Here is a 15,383-nt window from a genome sequence, read left to right on the forward strand (position 1 = left end):
CTAGAACCTGAACATGGTTCTCTGCATTAATGGGGCCTTTCCAGACATGCAAGCTGCCCATGCCACAAGCACTCATGCAACCCCATACCATCAGTGATGCAGGCTTCTGAACGGAGCGCTGATCACAGCTTGGGTTATCCTTGTCCTCTCTGGTCCGGATGACATGGCGTCCCAGTGTTCCATAAAGAACCTCAAATCGTGACTCATCTGACCACAGAACAGTCTTCCATTTTGCCACACTCCATTTTAAAAGACCCCTGGCCCAGTGCAAACATCTGAGCTTGTGGAGCTTGCTTAGAAATGGCTTCCTCTTTGCACTGTAGAGTTTCAGCTGGCAACGGCGGACGGCACGGTGGATTGTGTTCACTGACAATGATTTCTGGAAGTATTCCTGAGCCCATTCTGTTCTTTCCTTGACAGTGGCATTCCTGTTTGAGGTGCAGTGACGTTTAAGGGCCCGGAGATCACGAGCATCCAGTAGAGTTTTACGGCCTTGACCCTTACGCACAGCGATTGTTCCAGATTCTCTGAATCTTCTGATGATGTTAAGCACGGTTGATGATGAGAACTTAAAAGTCTTTGCTATTTTACGCTGGGTAACGCCATTCTGGTATTGCTGCACTATCTTTCTGTGCAACAATGGTGGAATTGGTGATCATCTTACCATCTTGGCTTCAGAGAGACACTGACACTCTGAGAAGCTCCTTTTATACCCAATCATGTTGTCAATTGACCTAATTAGTGTTAATTGGTCTTCCAGCTGTTCGTTATATGCTCAATTTCCTTTTTCCAGACACGTATTGCTACTTGTCCCAACTTTTTTGGGATTTGTTGACGCCATGAAATTTTGAATCAACATATTTCTCCTTTAAAATGTTACATTTACTCATATTAAACTTTTGATCTGTCATCTATGTTCTATTACGAATAAAATATTGACATTTGCCATCTCCACATCATTGCATTCAGTTTTTATTCACAATTTGTTTAGTGTCCCAACTTTTTTGGAATCCGGTTTGTATATATATTTACATTACATACATATACAACTCTACACTATGTACTAATAAATTTTTAACATGGTTTATATTATAAATAAAAACATTTACAGCACTATTTAAATTATGAATATATACTTTTCTAACATTTACACTACATACATGTATAACTTTTTACATTATAGACAAATACATTATCACACTAATTACAAATAAAACAATTATAAGACTGTTTCTGATATTATTACACTACACTACATAACATAATTCACTTAATTATGTGTTAATAATAAATATTATTGTCAACTGTTGCCAAATCATTAAGCAGCTCCAATACATAAATAAAAAGGGGCCCCACATTTCTCCATACGGTTAAAGCTCAAATTAAATATTATGTAACATATAAAATTCACATTATAATGCCATTCTAATAACACTCTGCCCTCCTCTTCTGAGAGGACTTGGGTGAAGAGTAGAGTATTATGGTCTCCATATTGACTTGTGTTTAGTAGAGTCTAAGATTAGAGGATCTGAATTTTAGTCTATTTAAACTAGCTGAGGCTCTTCTTCAGTAAACAGTGAAGATCTTCTGTAAGAACTCTGGAGAAGAGAGTCTGATAAATGCTGTAAAGGTAAACATCGTCAGGAATGAGAAGTATTCCCAGATCATATTGTGGCCCTAAACCCTCACTGCTGAAAGAAGTGCATTACATCAAATACTGATATTTGATCTTTTTATACCAAGATACAATTAACACATCATAACCCAGAAAGTTCTTAAGGAATTCTTTAATCTTATTGTGAAATGATGGTTTGTTCATTTTGAAGATCCTGTTTAAAAGTATATGGGGTTCATGATGAACCACAGGGCTCCATACTGTGTCACGTTCAGATCTTACAGTTGTGAAAAAATCTTATCATTAAAACAAAAAAACGAGATGCAAGGTTTTTGAACAACAGTAAAGATAAACGTCCTGTTCCTAAGTATTTGGACAGAGAGATTAGTAACACTGCTGCTGTACCTCACCTGACAGTGTTAACAGTGCTATGAATTTATCTGTACGTCCAAACTGAACTGAAGTCTTTTACAGTTGTTTTTACAGCTGAACTTTATACAGTTGTATCCATACCCACACCTTTGGCACCAGGAAGTCCCTGCAGAAGGTGGTAAAGAATGCTTAGCATGTCACTGGTGCACAACTCCCTACCAACAGAGATACTAGAGATACAGGAGCATTATCACCAGAGCCAGTCGGTTCAGGACCAGCCATTTTCTATCCACTCTGATTTTACTGAACTCCACCACACCCATAAACACTACTGCCCACATACCATCCACATACTGCATACACTGGGCTTATTTATAGCTGCCATTATACTGTACATATCCTTCATATTTATCCTGTATAATTTCAATAGACAGTCGACAGAATTATACAATTTTATACAGAGAGCCATCAGACTCTTCAGCTCCTCCCAGAGGGAGGAGGAGGGTGGAGGACGGAGTCTCTTAGGTTTAATCTGCACTATTTACACTTTACTGTCCATCCTGTACATCTGCACACTCCTCACTCCTCAACTTATTTATTCAGTATTGTCATATCTGCTGATACACACTCCTACTGCACATTCAAAGTGAAGTGTGCCACAGCTGTGACAAAAAATCTGGTGTGGTACCAGTACCAAAAACCCAGCATCCCAGAGCCCTCAATAGCTACTGAGCGGTAGATCCGGACACTGCATCTGATTAAGATGCTGCAGAGGCTGGTCTTTGCCCATCTTCACCCACTGATGACCACATGAATGGAGCACTGAGAGAATCATGTTTTGTGATTTCTCCACTTCCTCTAATTCCGTCCATTCCATGCTTCCCCTTTTGCTAACATCAGCAAATTTCCCCACTGGGGATCAATAAAGCATTATTTCATCTTAATATTAGTGATTTAATAGGTGAATAAAAGAGCTTTTCATTCTAAGTTGTTGCACAGTAATATATATATATATACAGTCTGTCAAAAACAAAGTACACCCTCTCTGAATTCTATGGTTGTACGTATCAGAACATGATCAGAAATGAGGTCAATACAACCTCACAGCAACACACAAATGGTTCTGTTTCATTTTCATTTTTTTTATGTATGAAAAACTAAGTACAGACCGTACGAGCGTAAGACCTGCTACCGATCAGATGGTATAAATTTCATAACGTCACGGCCAGCCGAGCTGGACCCAGAATCTACTCTGCTAGCGAGGTTATCTACTGTTTAACATCAAAGTAAACAAAAGAAATAATGTGATACCAATGAAACTTATGTTATATAAGTGCCCCCCACCTCTACAGTCACTATAGCAATACTCCTAAACCTCTACAATTCCCAGAATACCCTGGACTACAGCTTGTGACTTTAGCATATTTATTCACCCTTATTCGTGTGCAGTGTATATCAGCGAGACTGAGTGCACCGGGAGTAGAGTCAGGCAGGGCTCTCTTAGGAAGCTCAGGACTCTCCTACTGTCATTGCAAACCTTTCACACTGTCGCTGCTGTGGTTTAAAGTTCATCACCCCTCTGAGGCCCCCACTGGCCTGGGGCCCTAAGCAGCTGCCTGCCTTGCCTGCTGGCAAACTGTGCTCTGAGACCAAGGCAACCACATACAGCAGCTATGTCGCAGGTGCCACACGTCACTCACCTAACTCCTAACTGTCCAGACTGCTGATGCCAACGTGTCTTCAGTGAACACATACTTTCATTTTTCAGCCTGAGAGCTAAAGGACCTGCTTGTCAGCTTGCTGAAGTGAAACTGACTGTCATTCAGCTTCTTTGTGAAACAATGTTTTGAGAAACTGATTTATTAATAAGCTTGTTTTGGTCTGATGGACACTCTGGCTCTTGGTTTGGACACTGAGGATCTCTGGTAAGTCTTTGTTTGTGTAAGCTGTCTGTTTCAGGGAGGAAATATATTTAAATGAAACCATGTAAGAATTACGCTGTTATACACTCACCGTCCATATACACTCTTACCTTCACACACACACACACACACACTGGTCACTTCACATGACAACTACACGAAAGAGCAATTACACTGTAAATGACCTGGGCTACATTGTCAGGGTTTCTAATAAAGTGGCCAGTGTGTGTTTTTGGTGATGTAGTGTGAAATCTGTAATCACTGACCGGATCTGAGTAAGAACTGAGAACCGGGTCTAATGTTCTAATGAACACACCAGGCCGACGTCCTTCTGTCCAGGACTAAACAGGAGCGCTGCACGACGCCGCAGGCCGGGATTCCTCTGCACATGTTCTGTCCTGTTGAAGCTGATTTCAAATCAGTCAGAAGAACCACCGCTAGATAACCTCCAAACACTGACCGAGAGCAAAGCTAATTAGCATTTGCTAGGTTAGTTAGCATTCGTTAGGGGAACTGTTTGCTTTGGCTCGCTAGCGTAGCTTTCGCTCATTACACCAGTTTTACTCAAAACACCAGATTTCCAGATTAGGAGCACCGAATCTTTACAATACCATCAGCTACAATCAATCAATCATCTGTTCAAAAACCACGTGAGCACATTAGACGTACCTGTAATATACAATATTAGCATTTATTAATATAGCAACCACTAAAAAACTATTGTTCAAAATATCTAAAATAATATCTATATTAAATCTCCAGCCAGACAGTGAGTGGAAGGCTTATCATAGCTGCTCGCACAGATTTCTGGACTGAGCTATGCAGAATAATCCCCACGTAGCCAGCAGCACTAACCGACAACCCATTGAGTAGAAAGTCACCAAACAGTAAATCACCCCACATACAAGACTCAGCAGTCTGCACCCTGCACCTAAACACTGCACAGAGCTACACCCACACCATGTACCACTGAGAAGCAGTCAGCACGCCTTAACCAGCCGTATCCAGCCGTATCCAGCCGTCCCCTTCACTCTGTCTGTTAGGAGACACATCAACATCCAGCCTGATAAAAGAGACAGAAAGCTCTATACAGCCTGATCTCCCCAAAATACCGTCCCCAGGACCTGCAGGACGCTCTGACTGGATATCCACACTGATAATAAACAGAGAGATTCACCACAGCCAGGGTGGAGTTCCCCATAGAGCTACTCCATACACACACATACACACACACACCACACATATACACATACACCACACACACATACACCACACATATACACATACACACATACATACACCACACACACATACACCACACATATACACATACACCACACACACATACACCACACATATACACATACACACATACATACATCACACACACATACACCACACATATACACATACACCACACACACACACCACACATATACACATACACCACACACATACACCACACACACACACCACACATATACACACACACACATACACCACACATATACACACACACACATACATACACCACACACACACACACCACACATATACACATACACCACACACACACATACACCACACATACATACACCACACACACACATACACCACACATATACACACACACACACATACACCACACATACATACACCACACACACACACACCACACATATACACACACACACACATACACCACACACATACACACACCACACATATACACATACACCACACACATACATACACCACACATATACACATACACCACACACACACACACACACACACACACACACCACACACACACACACGCGCGCGCGTTAATGTCTAGTACCAGCTCATTCAGACAGTCTGAGAAGCAGTTTTTTGTTTCTCCGCCTGTTTTCCGGTTAAACCACACCCACATTCCGCTCGGCCCCGCCCCTCCCTTACGTTGATTGGCTAGTGCAGCTACCCTGCCCCAAAAGCCTTCGCGATAAACGCTGTCCAATAACAGCGCGGAGGGGCGGGGCTCTGTCGAGCTGCGGGTGGGGAGTGAGAACCGCACCGCTGCTCCGGCGCTGAGTGACGTCAGCGCTTAAAAAAATAATAAATAAATATATAAAACACGGACATGTCTGAACACAGACCGCGCGCGTGACCTGCTCCAATGAATAACAAACCGCCAGGCAACAGTTCAGACCCTGCGCGAGGAAGGTAAATAATAATAATAACACTGTTAATTAAAGCGCTCATTAATACAGATCAGTAATTACTGTAATAAACAGTCCTGACGGGGGTAACCCGGATGTGCTGCTACCTGCCAGGCGGACTGCTGGGGCTCGCGCGCGGATGCAGGACTCTCTGGCAACGGCGGCGGCCACCGGAGACACAGCGCGCGCTGAGGAACTGCTGCGGGACGGAGCTGACGTCAACGGCACCAACAGGTTCGGGAGAACACCTGTACAGGTAATCATCATAATAATAATAATCTAATTATTCAAAACAATAATAATAATAATGATAATAATAATATTAATAATGATAATCTTCATCATCATCATCATCAGTTATACAGGAAATTATCATCATAGCTCGTGCCGCCTTAAAAGGGTTCTTGAATGGTTCTTTAATCAAAGCACTGGTTCCATAAGGGAACCTAAAGAACCCGAGGAACCTGAGGAACTCTAGATGCTTTACTGGTAATGCGAGGTTCCACCGGGTTCTGTAAAGCACCACACATGGTTCCCCTGCTGGTAGGAGTGTGGAGAACCTGTGAGGGACCTGGTGAGGGACCCGGTGAGGGACCCGGTGAGGGAGCGGGTGAGGGAGCGGGTGAGGGAGCGGGTGAGGGACCCGGTGAGGGAGCGGGTGAGGGAGCGGGTGGAGCAGGCGGAGGCTGATCATCACTGTGACAGATTTTAGCTCCTCAACCTCTGACCCAGAGCACCATTACTCTACACGCCCAGCGGGCCAGAACCGAGCCGGGACAGCTTTCAGAACCCTCTAGTAGAGCCGAGTGTAGCAGTATGTATCGATCAGTATCTGCTACCTTAGACCTCTGTGAATAAACTGTTCCACATGAAACAGAACCAGGTTCCACCTTTCTGCGTGCAGTGGAGCTGAATCAGCAGATCTGTGGAACTGAGCGGAACCAGGTGATGAACTGGGTCCAGTTCAGTTAAACGGGTCAGTTGAAGCTCTTTAGTGAAGCTGGGTTCTGTAAAGAGTGTAAAACCAGCCCCAACCAAACCCAGCTGACCCAACATCACTGAGCAGAGCTGCTCTGGTCCGGGTGGGGTTGGTCCGGGTGGGGTTGGTTCGGGTGGGGTTGGTCCGGGTGGAGTTAAAAGTGTTAGGAGTGAAAATTGTTCAGCGAGAAGAACCGAGGTAATAATAATATCAACAATAATCAATATTTATCGATATAATTAAATGATTGTTTATTAATCAGAAACACTTTGGAGTTAGAATTATTCTTTGATTAAATTAAGCACAGTCGCGTGCAAAAGTGTGGGCCCCCTCTTTAAAGGGCGCGTGTGGTTGATGTGTGAGTGATATTAGTGAATTAATGAGCTGATCAGTCATTTTAATGTTGCGCTCAGTTCAAACACTCTGTTATTTACTGAACTGATTCACTGAAGAAACGCAGCAGATCCATTCAGTACTTCAGTACTTTACATTAGTTTAGGCTGGTCAGGACAGGACTGACCGCTGCGCGCGCTGCGCCATTACATCATCCTGTTTTATTATTATTTACAGTAAACACGAACATTAAAGTAGTGTGTGTGTGTGTGTGTGTGTGTGTGTGTTCTTTTTATTGATGAATAACAGATAACGTTCCGAAATGAATAAAATAAATAAAATAAATAAAATGAATAAAATAAATAAAATAAATAAAATTAATAAAATAAATAAAATAAATAAAATTAATAAAAATTAAAAATGAATAAACGAATGAAAGTAATGAAGTAAAGACCCGGATGAAAGCGCTGTAATGAAGCAGAGGAGCTTTTGGCACCCCTGTGTAAATAATACAGTACAGAAACACACACTGCTGAACACACTGCTGAACACACTGCTGAACACACAGCTGAACACACTGCTGAACACACAGCTGAACACACACTGCTGAACACACAGCTGAACACACTGCTGAACACACAGCTGAACACACACTGCTGAACACACAGCTGAACACACACTGCTGAACACACACAGCTGAACACACACTGCTGAACACACTGCTGAACACACTGCTGAACACACACTGCTGAACACACACAGCTGAACACACACTGCTGAACACACAGCTGAACACACACTGCTGAACACACAGCTGAACACACACTGCTGAACACACACAGCTGAACACACTGCTGAACACACAGCTGAACACACACTGCTGAACACACACAGCTGAACACACTGCTGAACACACACTGCTGAACACACAGCTGAACACACTGCTGAACACACACTGCTGAACACACAGCTGAACACACACTGCTGAACACACACTGCTGAACACACAGCTGAACACACTGCTGAACACACAGCTGAACACACTGCTGAACACACTGCTGAACACACACAGCTGAACACACTGCTGAACACACACTGCTGAACACACTGCTGAACACACAGCTGAACACACTGCTGAACACACTGCTGAACACACACAGCTGAACACACTGCTGAACACACACTGCTGAACACACAGCTGAACACACTGCTGAACACACACTGCTGAACACACAGCTGAACACACTGCTGAACACACTGTAACTGCGCTCTAACACAGTGTCTGTAATGTCCCAATACTTTTGCACAGGCCACGTTTAATATCTTCACCACAATGTGATGAATGTACAGAGCTGTGTGTCTGTAGAAGATGGAAGTGTGTGTGTGTAGGAGTGTGTGTGTGTGTGTGTGTAGGAGTGTGTGTGTCTGTAGAAGATGGAAGTGTGTGTGTGTAGGAGTGTGTGTGTGTGTGTGTGTAGGAGTGTGTGTGTCTGTAGAAGATGGAAGTGTGTGTGTGTGTAGGAGTGTGTGTGTGTGTGTAGGAGTGTGTGTGTGTGTGTAGGAGTGTGTGTGTAGGAGTGTGTGTGTGTGTGTGTTTATTGTAATATTTGATAAGGAGAGGTACAGACAGACCCTCTCACTGACCCCTGACTTCTTTATTTATTACTTTGATGTTCTTATTTGTTTCTATTTCACTGTTACTAATCTCTTATTTTTATAAACACCTTTAAGATTGTAAGACATTGTTATTTATATGCATATAATAATTAGAATTATATTGATAATAATGATGAATATTATTATTATTATTATTATTACTGTTGTCTAGGTGATGATGATGGGCAGTACCCGGGTCGCGCGCTTGCTGCTGTCCTGCGGAGCGGACCCGAACGTGTCGGACGCGAGCACAGGTGCGACTCCGCTGCACGACGCGGCGCGCGCGGGCTTCCTGAGTACGGTGCGCGCGCTGCTGGAGTTCAACGCCGATCCGGAACGCAGGGATGCTCGAGGCAGAACAGCTGCGGAAAGCGCGCAGGAGCACGGGCACGAGGACATAGCGCAATACATCAACAACATCCCATCATCTAAACAATCATAACAACCCATAATAACAACAATAATAATAATAATAATAATAATAATATAACAACAATAATAATTATAATAATATAACAATAATATAATAATAATATAACAATAATAATAACACTCATAATTACCCATAATAACAATAATAATTATAATAGTAATAATAATAACAATATAATAATAATAATAACAATCATAATAACAATCCTAACTACCCACAATAATAATAATAATAATAATAATAATAATAACAATAATATAACAATAATAATTATAATAATAATAATAATATGACAATAATAATAACACTCATAATTACCCATAATAATAATTATGATAATAATAATAATAACAATATAATAATAATAATAACAATCATAACTACCCACAATAATAATAATAATAATAATAATAATAACAATAATATAACAACAATAATAATTATAATATAATAATAATATAACAATAATAATATAACAACAATAATAATGATAATAGTATAATAATAATGATGATAATAATAATAATTATAATAGTATTAATAGTATTATTATTAATAATAACAGAATGTTTAATCAGAAACACGGATTAAATGTAAATGTGGTTCATTTGGCTGGTTTTGGTTCAATGCTGATCTGAGGTTTGCTCAGTGTGTGGATGAATAAACCGCCTTCTGCTCTGTTCACAGTTTATTAATTTTTATATTTTAAAATAATTTACATTAAAAGAGCAGATCAACAGACCACGACTTCATCCGGTAACAAACACACAATTAAACTCAGTTCTGTTTAATCAACACAAGACTGGATACAAAGCCTTATTATTATTATTATTATTATTATCATCATTATTATTATTATTATCATTATTATCATCATCATTATTATTATCATTGTTATTATTATCATCATCATTATTATTATTATCATAATTATTATCATTATTATTATTATTATTATCATTATTATTATTATCATCATTATTATTATCAGTATTATTATTATTATTACTATTATTATTATCATTATTATTATTACTATTATTATTATTATCATTATTATTATCATTATTATCATCATTATTATTATTATCATCATCATTATTATTATTATCATAATTATTATTATTATCATCATTATTATTATCATTATTATCATCATCATTATTATTATCATTATTATTATTGTCATCATTATTATTATTATCATAATTATTATTATTATCATTATTATTATTATCATTATTATCATCATCATTATTATTATCATTATTATTATTATCATCATCATAATTATTATTATCATCATTATTATTATCATTATTATCATCATCATTATTATTATCATTATTATTATTATCATTATTATCATCATCATTATTATTATCATTATTATTATTATCATTATTATTATTATTGGTTTGTGCAGACACGTATTAAAAGCTTGAGTTTTTTGTGTGTAATATAATGTGTGTGTGTGTGTGTGAGAGAGAGAGAGAGAGAGAGAGAGAGAGGTTAGTAATAAAGGACAGGAATTTACTGCAGTATAAACTACAGAATCCCTGTAAACTGGAGTATTACTGCTCGCGCTTCTCTCAGCGGATTATTATTAATAAACTGATGTAAATCACACTGGGAGAAATGAATCGACTCTCTTTGACTGATTCGATTCACTGATTTTAATGATTTCTACTGAATTTATTTAAATGTAATTCAGTGTGTTATTTAAACAGACCTGTCTCGCTGTGTGTGTGTGTGTGTGTGTGTGTGTGTGTGTGTATTTAATGGCAGATTAAAGTCTGAGCTGAAACTGAGCTGCGTTTGAGCTTTTATTTTACGTTTTTCTATAAATGAACAACCATCTCTTTACTATTAAATCATAGTTACTATTATTACTATTATTATTATTATTTTATACTCTGAAACAGAGCTGTGTGTGTGTGTGTGTGTGTGTGTGTGTGTGTGTGTGTGTGTGTAAGGACGTAAACACAGATATAAAGCAGGGTTAGATATACACAGGTTTATATTATATTATTATGAGACTGTATAATATAGATGTTGACCATTTCTAGAGCAGAATGTTTTATTAAATAATCAATAATGAATTCTGGTCACGCGCCTGTTTGTTTTAATATATGTAAATATTCAGTAATCAATTTCATTCATTTATATCTATAAATAAATGATCTTTAAATTATATATATTTATTATTATATTATAGCTGCCTTTTAAATATGGGAGAATACACCCCTAAGTTTAAATATATACCCTGTTCTATACATGCAGGGTATACAGCCTTGAGCCCTCAGACCACCCGCTTCAGCACCCTCTATTACAGATGTTATCAATGTTATATTAATGTTATATTAATGTTATCAATGTTATATCAATGTTATTAATGTTATTATCAATGGTATAATAATGTTATCAATGTTATATTATGTAATCAATGTTATATCAATGTTATTAATGGTATATCAATATTATATAAATGTTATATTAATGTTATCAATGTTATATCGATGTTATTAATGTTATATCAATGTTATTAATGTTATGTTAATGTTATATTAATGTTATCAATGTTATTAATGTTATATTAATGTTATAAATGTTATATTAACGTTATTAATGTTATATTAATGTTATCAATGTTATGTTAATGTTATATTAATGTTATTAATGTTATATTAATGTTATCAATGTTATGTTAAATTAATGTTATCAATGTTATATTAATGTTATTAATGTTATATTAATGTTACTGCCAGCAGAAAACTCCATGTTTTAATCGTTAAATCGGTCGCGAGACATTCAGCGCGCGAGCAGAGAACCGAAAGCGGGTAGAGCAGCGGGAAGCGGCTCCGTGTTGAGCTCGCGCACAGACAACAGCTCCATTGTTGAACTCCAGAGCTGGTTTGATCTCATCTCTGCCGCGAGCGCTCGAACTCCTGCTACTGCATAATCCCAGAAAACATCTATTATATCACTCCCATATTCATATTCCACTATCAGTGCTGTATTTTATATTTGATTAATATATTAAATATATATTTTGATGTTTATAATTACACTGCTGTTTCTGTGCCTGACATCAGTGCATACTGTTAAATCGAATAAACCTTTAATACCTTAAATAAACAAAACATGAATCTGATTTTCTTCTTTTCAAAAGCAGGAAGAGGCTCAAAAATGTGACGTCATCTCCAAAAAAAAAAAGACTTCATCTCAACATAAGTTAGCATGAACATCTCAAGCAGAGATCTGTTCATTACTCACAATTTAACCATCTACATGAACCCCCTGAAGACAAACCCAAGCTTCAGGAATGCTCCTCAGTCCACTGATACAAACAGACTTCACACAAGCTGCGCCCTCCTCAGCCATGAGCTCCTCAACAGCTGCCTAAACTCTCACACAGGCCGGGAATGTTCAGGGGAACTGTGGAGAGAAGACCAGATCTGGAAGACCAAGAAACCTCTCAGAGAGAAAAGCTCGTATGCTGGGAAGACCGGCCAATCCGAGCCAAATATTACCAATATCTCAATATCTATAATCAGAGATACAAATGTCAAACCATCTGTTAAAAGAACGGCGCTGAAAGAGGATGCTTCTGATCAGACCGACATGTGTCCAATAACTCCTATTGGCTCCATGCAGCCTAATAATGCCAGGTGTGGGCTAGAGGGGTATAAAGCCCCCCAGCATTGAGGAGCTGTGGAGCAGTGGAGGAACTGTGTTCTCTGGAATGATGGTGGAGGAGCTCCATCCAGTACTTTTGGGATGAGGTGGGGATGATGAGTTGGGGATGATGAGGTGGGGATGATGAGTTGGGGATGATGAGGTGGGGATGATGAGGTGGGGATGATGAGGTGGGGTGGTGATCATCCTCCAACATCCTGACCTCACTGATGCTCCTTTTAACTAAACTAAATAGGAGGATCAGAGGAGCCCAAACAGCAGAGCTGACCAGAGGTCCGGCCGAACCATCGACAAGCAGCACTCATGAAGACACTCCATAATGCAGTCCGCTTAATGTGTCTCTGAAAAGCCTTTATATCTTTATATATATATATGTACATAATGTGGACAAAAGTATTGGGACAGCTGCTCTATCACTGTTTCTCCTGAATCATTAAGGGGATTAAAGAGTCTCTCCTGCTTCTGTTGGAGTAACTGTCTCTACTGTCCAGAGAAGAAGACTTTCTACTAGATTCTGGAGAAGCACTGCTGTGAGGATTTGATTGAATTCAGTGACAAGGTATAAACATTATTGGATGGAGCAGAGCTGATCATGGGTCCGGCTGCACCATCAACATGCAGTTCTCCTCAGGTCACATGAAGACACAGTATGATGCAAACCATGTGTTAATGTAAAAATACTATGTGTAATACCCCCCCCCCCCCACACACACACACCTGTGCAATTAAGAGTTATTTGTAATAATCTGTAAATAATATTGTTATTGATTTTTCTTCTATTATTTATTTTGTTTATAGAGTAAATGATTTATCCAGGTTTTTGTATCTGAGGGTCTTGCTCTCCCTTTTCTGCGGACACTGAGAATTCCCCCACTGTGGGACTAATACAGGACTATCTTATCTCATCTTATCTTATCTCATTTACTGGAAAATGAAGTGTTCAATAAAGATATGAGAGAACGTAACATACAGTCAATAGGAAAAACTTTAAAACTAGATTTAAACATCTGGACACATAAAACTGTCTTTAAAAATCAATGAATCACAAGATGGAATTACGAGAAATGTCATTTTCCCGTGAGGACACCCTGTGTCCGAATAGCAGCTCCTTCTCCCCCCTGGCTGAAATAAGCAGTTACACGTTTCCAATAATAATAATCTACCGGTCTCTGACATCCACTGGGAGAACGTTCCCACTCCTCCATGCAGACGTTTCAGCTTCAGCTGCAGTTTTCAGACGGATGTTCTCACATCTTCCTCAGGCAGCTCCCTCTGATTCAGTAAAGAACTCCTAGTGGATTCTATGTTGGAGACACCTCCACCTCCTGGCTTCCCAGCTGTTCTGGGTTCTTGTGCTCAAATGCTGTGTCTGGTTCACACCAAACATGTCCTCTGTTACTGTGTCCAAATAATTCTGCTTTAGATTCATCTGTCCAAAGCACACTGTTCCAGATGTCCTGGTCTTGGTCGGAGGGTTCTCTGGAGAACAAGGGTTTCCCCCTTAAACACCTCCCATGAGAATCTAGAGAATTCTGCCTGTAGATCCTGTGAGGAGATTTTAGGTCTGTTGGAGTCTTTTTTACTGATCTTGAGGTTCTGCTGGTTCTGACCTGGTCATGCTGGTCAGCTGTTCCTCTTGTAAATGATTTAGTGGACGGTGGAACGTCTCATTATAAAGAATGATGGGCGTTTCTTCAGGTGTGAGTTTAGTCAGATCACCTCCGTCTATCAGTGCTGATCACATGAAGATCAGTTGTGTTCAAATATATAAAAAAACAAAGGTTTTCATGGGGTGAAGAGACGACCTTGCAACAGGTGTGTGTGGATGGTGAGCATCAGGGCACATTCGCCACAGAGGTCATCTTATTACAGTTGTACACTCTGCTGCTGGGTGCTGCACACACACACACACACACACACACACACACACACACTTCCCCATTTACTGAAAACCCTTCCTTGTATCTCCACGGTGTTGGTGGAGTTAGAGACGGTAGTTCAGCTCTGTGGTCTGTGGTGTGGTTATTTTAAATCTGCTGCAGACAGCGATACATACATAATCCATGCAGTTGTGCGCGCATGCACACACACACACACACACACACACACACACACAGAGAAAAATATTTAAATGAACACACTCATGTGCGTCTCTCTGTGGGTCTGTTTATAT

The 15,383-nt window shown here is 39.5% G+C and overlaps 1 protein-coding gene across 1 annotated transcript; it reads left to right on the top strand.

Moving 5' to 3' along the window:
• Positions 1-6,030: 6,030 nt before the first annotated feature.
• On the top strand, positions 6,031-9,544 carry cdkn2a/b (cyclin-dependent kinase inhibitor 2A/B (p15, inhibits CDK4)). Its single transcript, XM_072677175.1, has 3 exons — positions 6,031-6,114; positions 6,225-6,366; positions 9,251-9,544. The coding sequence occupies exons 1-3, from the start codon at positions 6,068-6,070 to the stop codon at positions 9,518-9,520; spliced, it is 459 nt and encodes a 152-aa protein (XP_072533276.1). The 5' UTR covers positions 6,031-6,067; the 3' UTR covers positions 9,521-9,544.
• The last annotated feature ends 5,839 nt before the right edge of the window (positions 9,545-15,383 follow it).

This window comes from Salminus brasiliensis, chromosome 4 (assembly GCF_030463535.1).
Source record: "Salminus brasiliensis chromosome 4, fSalBra1.hap2, whole genome shotgun sequence".
NCBI lineage: Eukaryota > Metazoa > Chordata > Actinopteri > Characiformes > Bryconidae > Salminus > Salminus brasiliensis.

Bases quoted from the DNA above. Each gene is read 5' to 3' on its own strand.
- cdkn2a/b (XM_072677175.1), top strand. From the start codon at position 6,068: ATGAATAACAAACCGCCAGGCAACAGTTCAGACCCTGCGCGAGGAAG. The intron at 6,115-6,224 runs GTAAATAATAAT...GCTACCTGCCAG, and splicing joins TCAGACCCTGCGCGAGGAAG to GCGGACTGCTGGGGCTCGCG. The intron at 6,367-9,250 runs GTAATCATCATA...ACTGTTGTCTAG, and splicing joins TCGGGAGAACACCTGTACAG to GTGATGATGATGGGCAGTAC.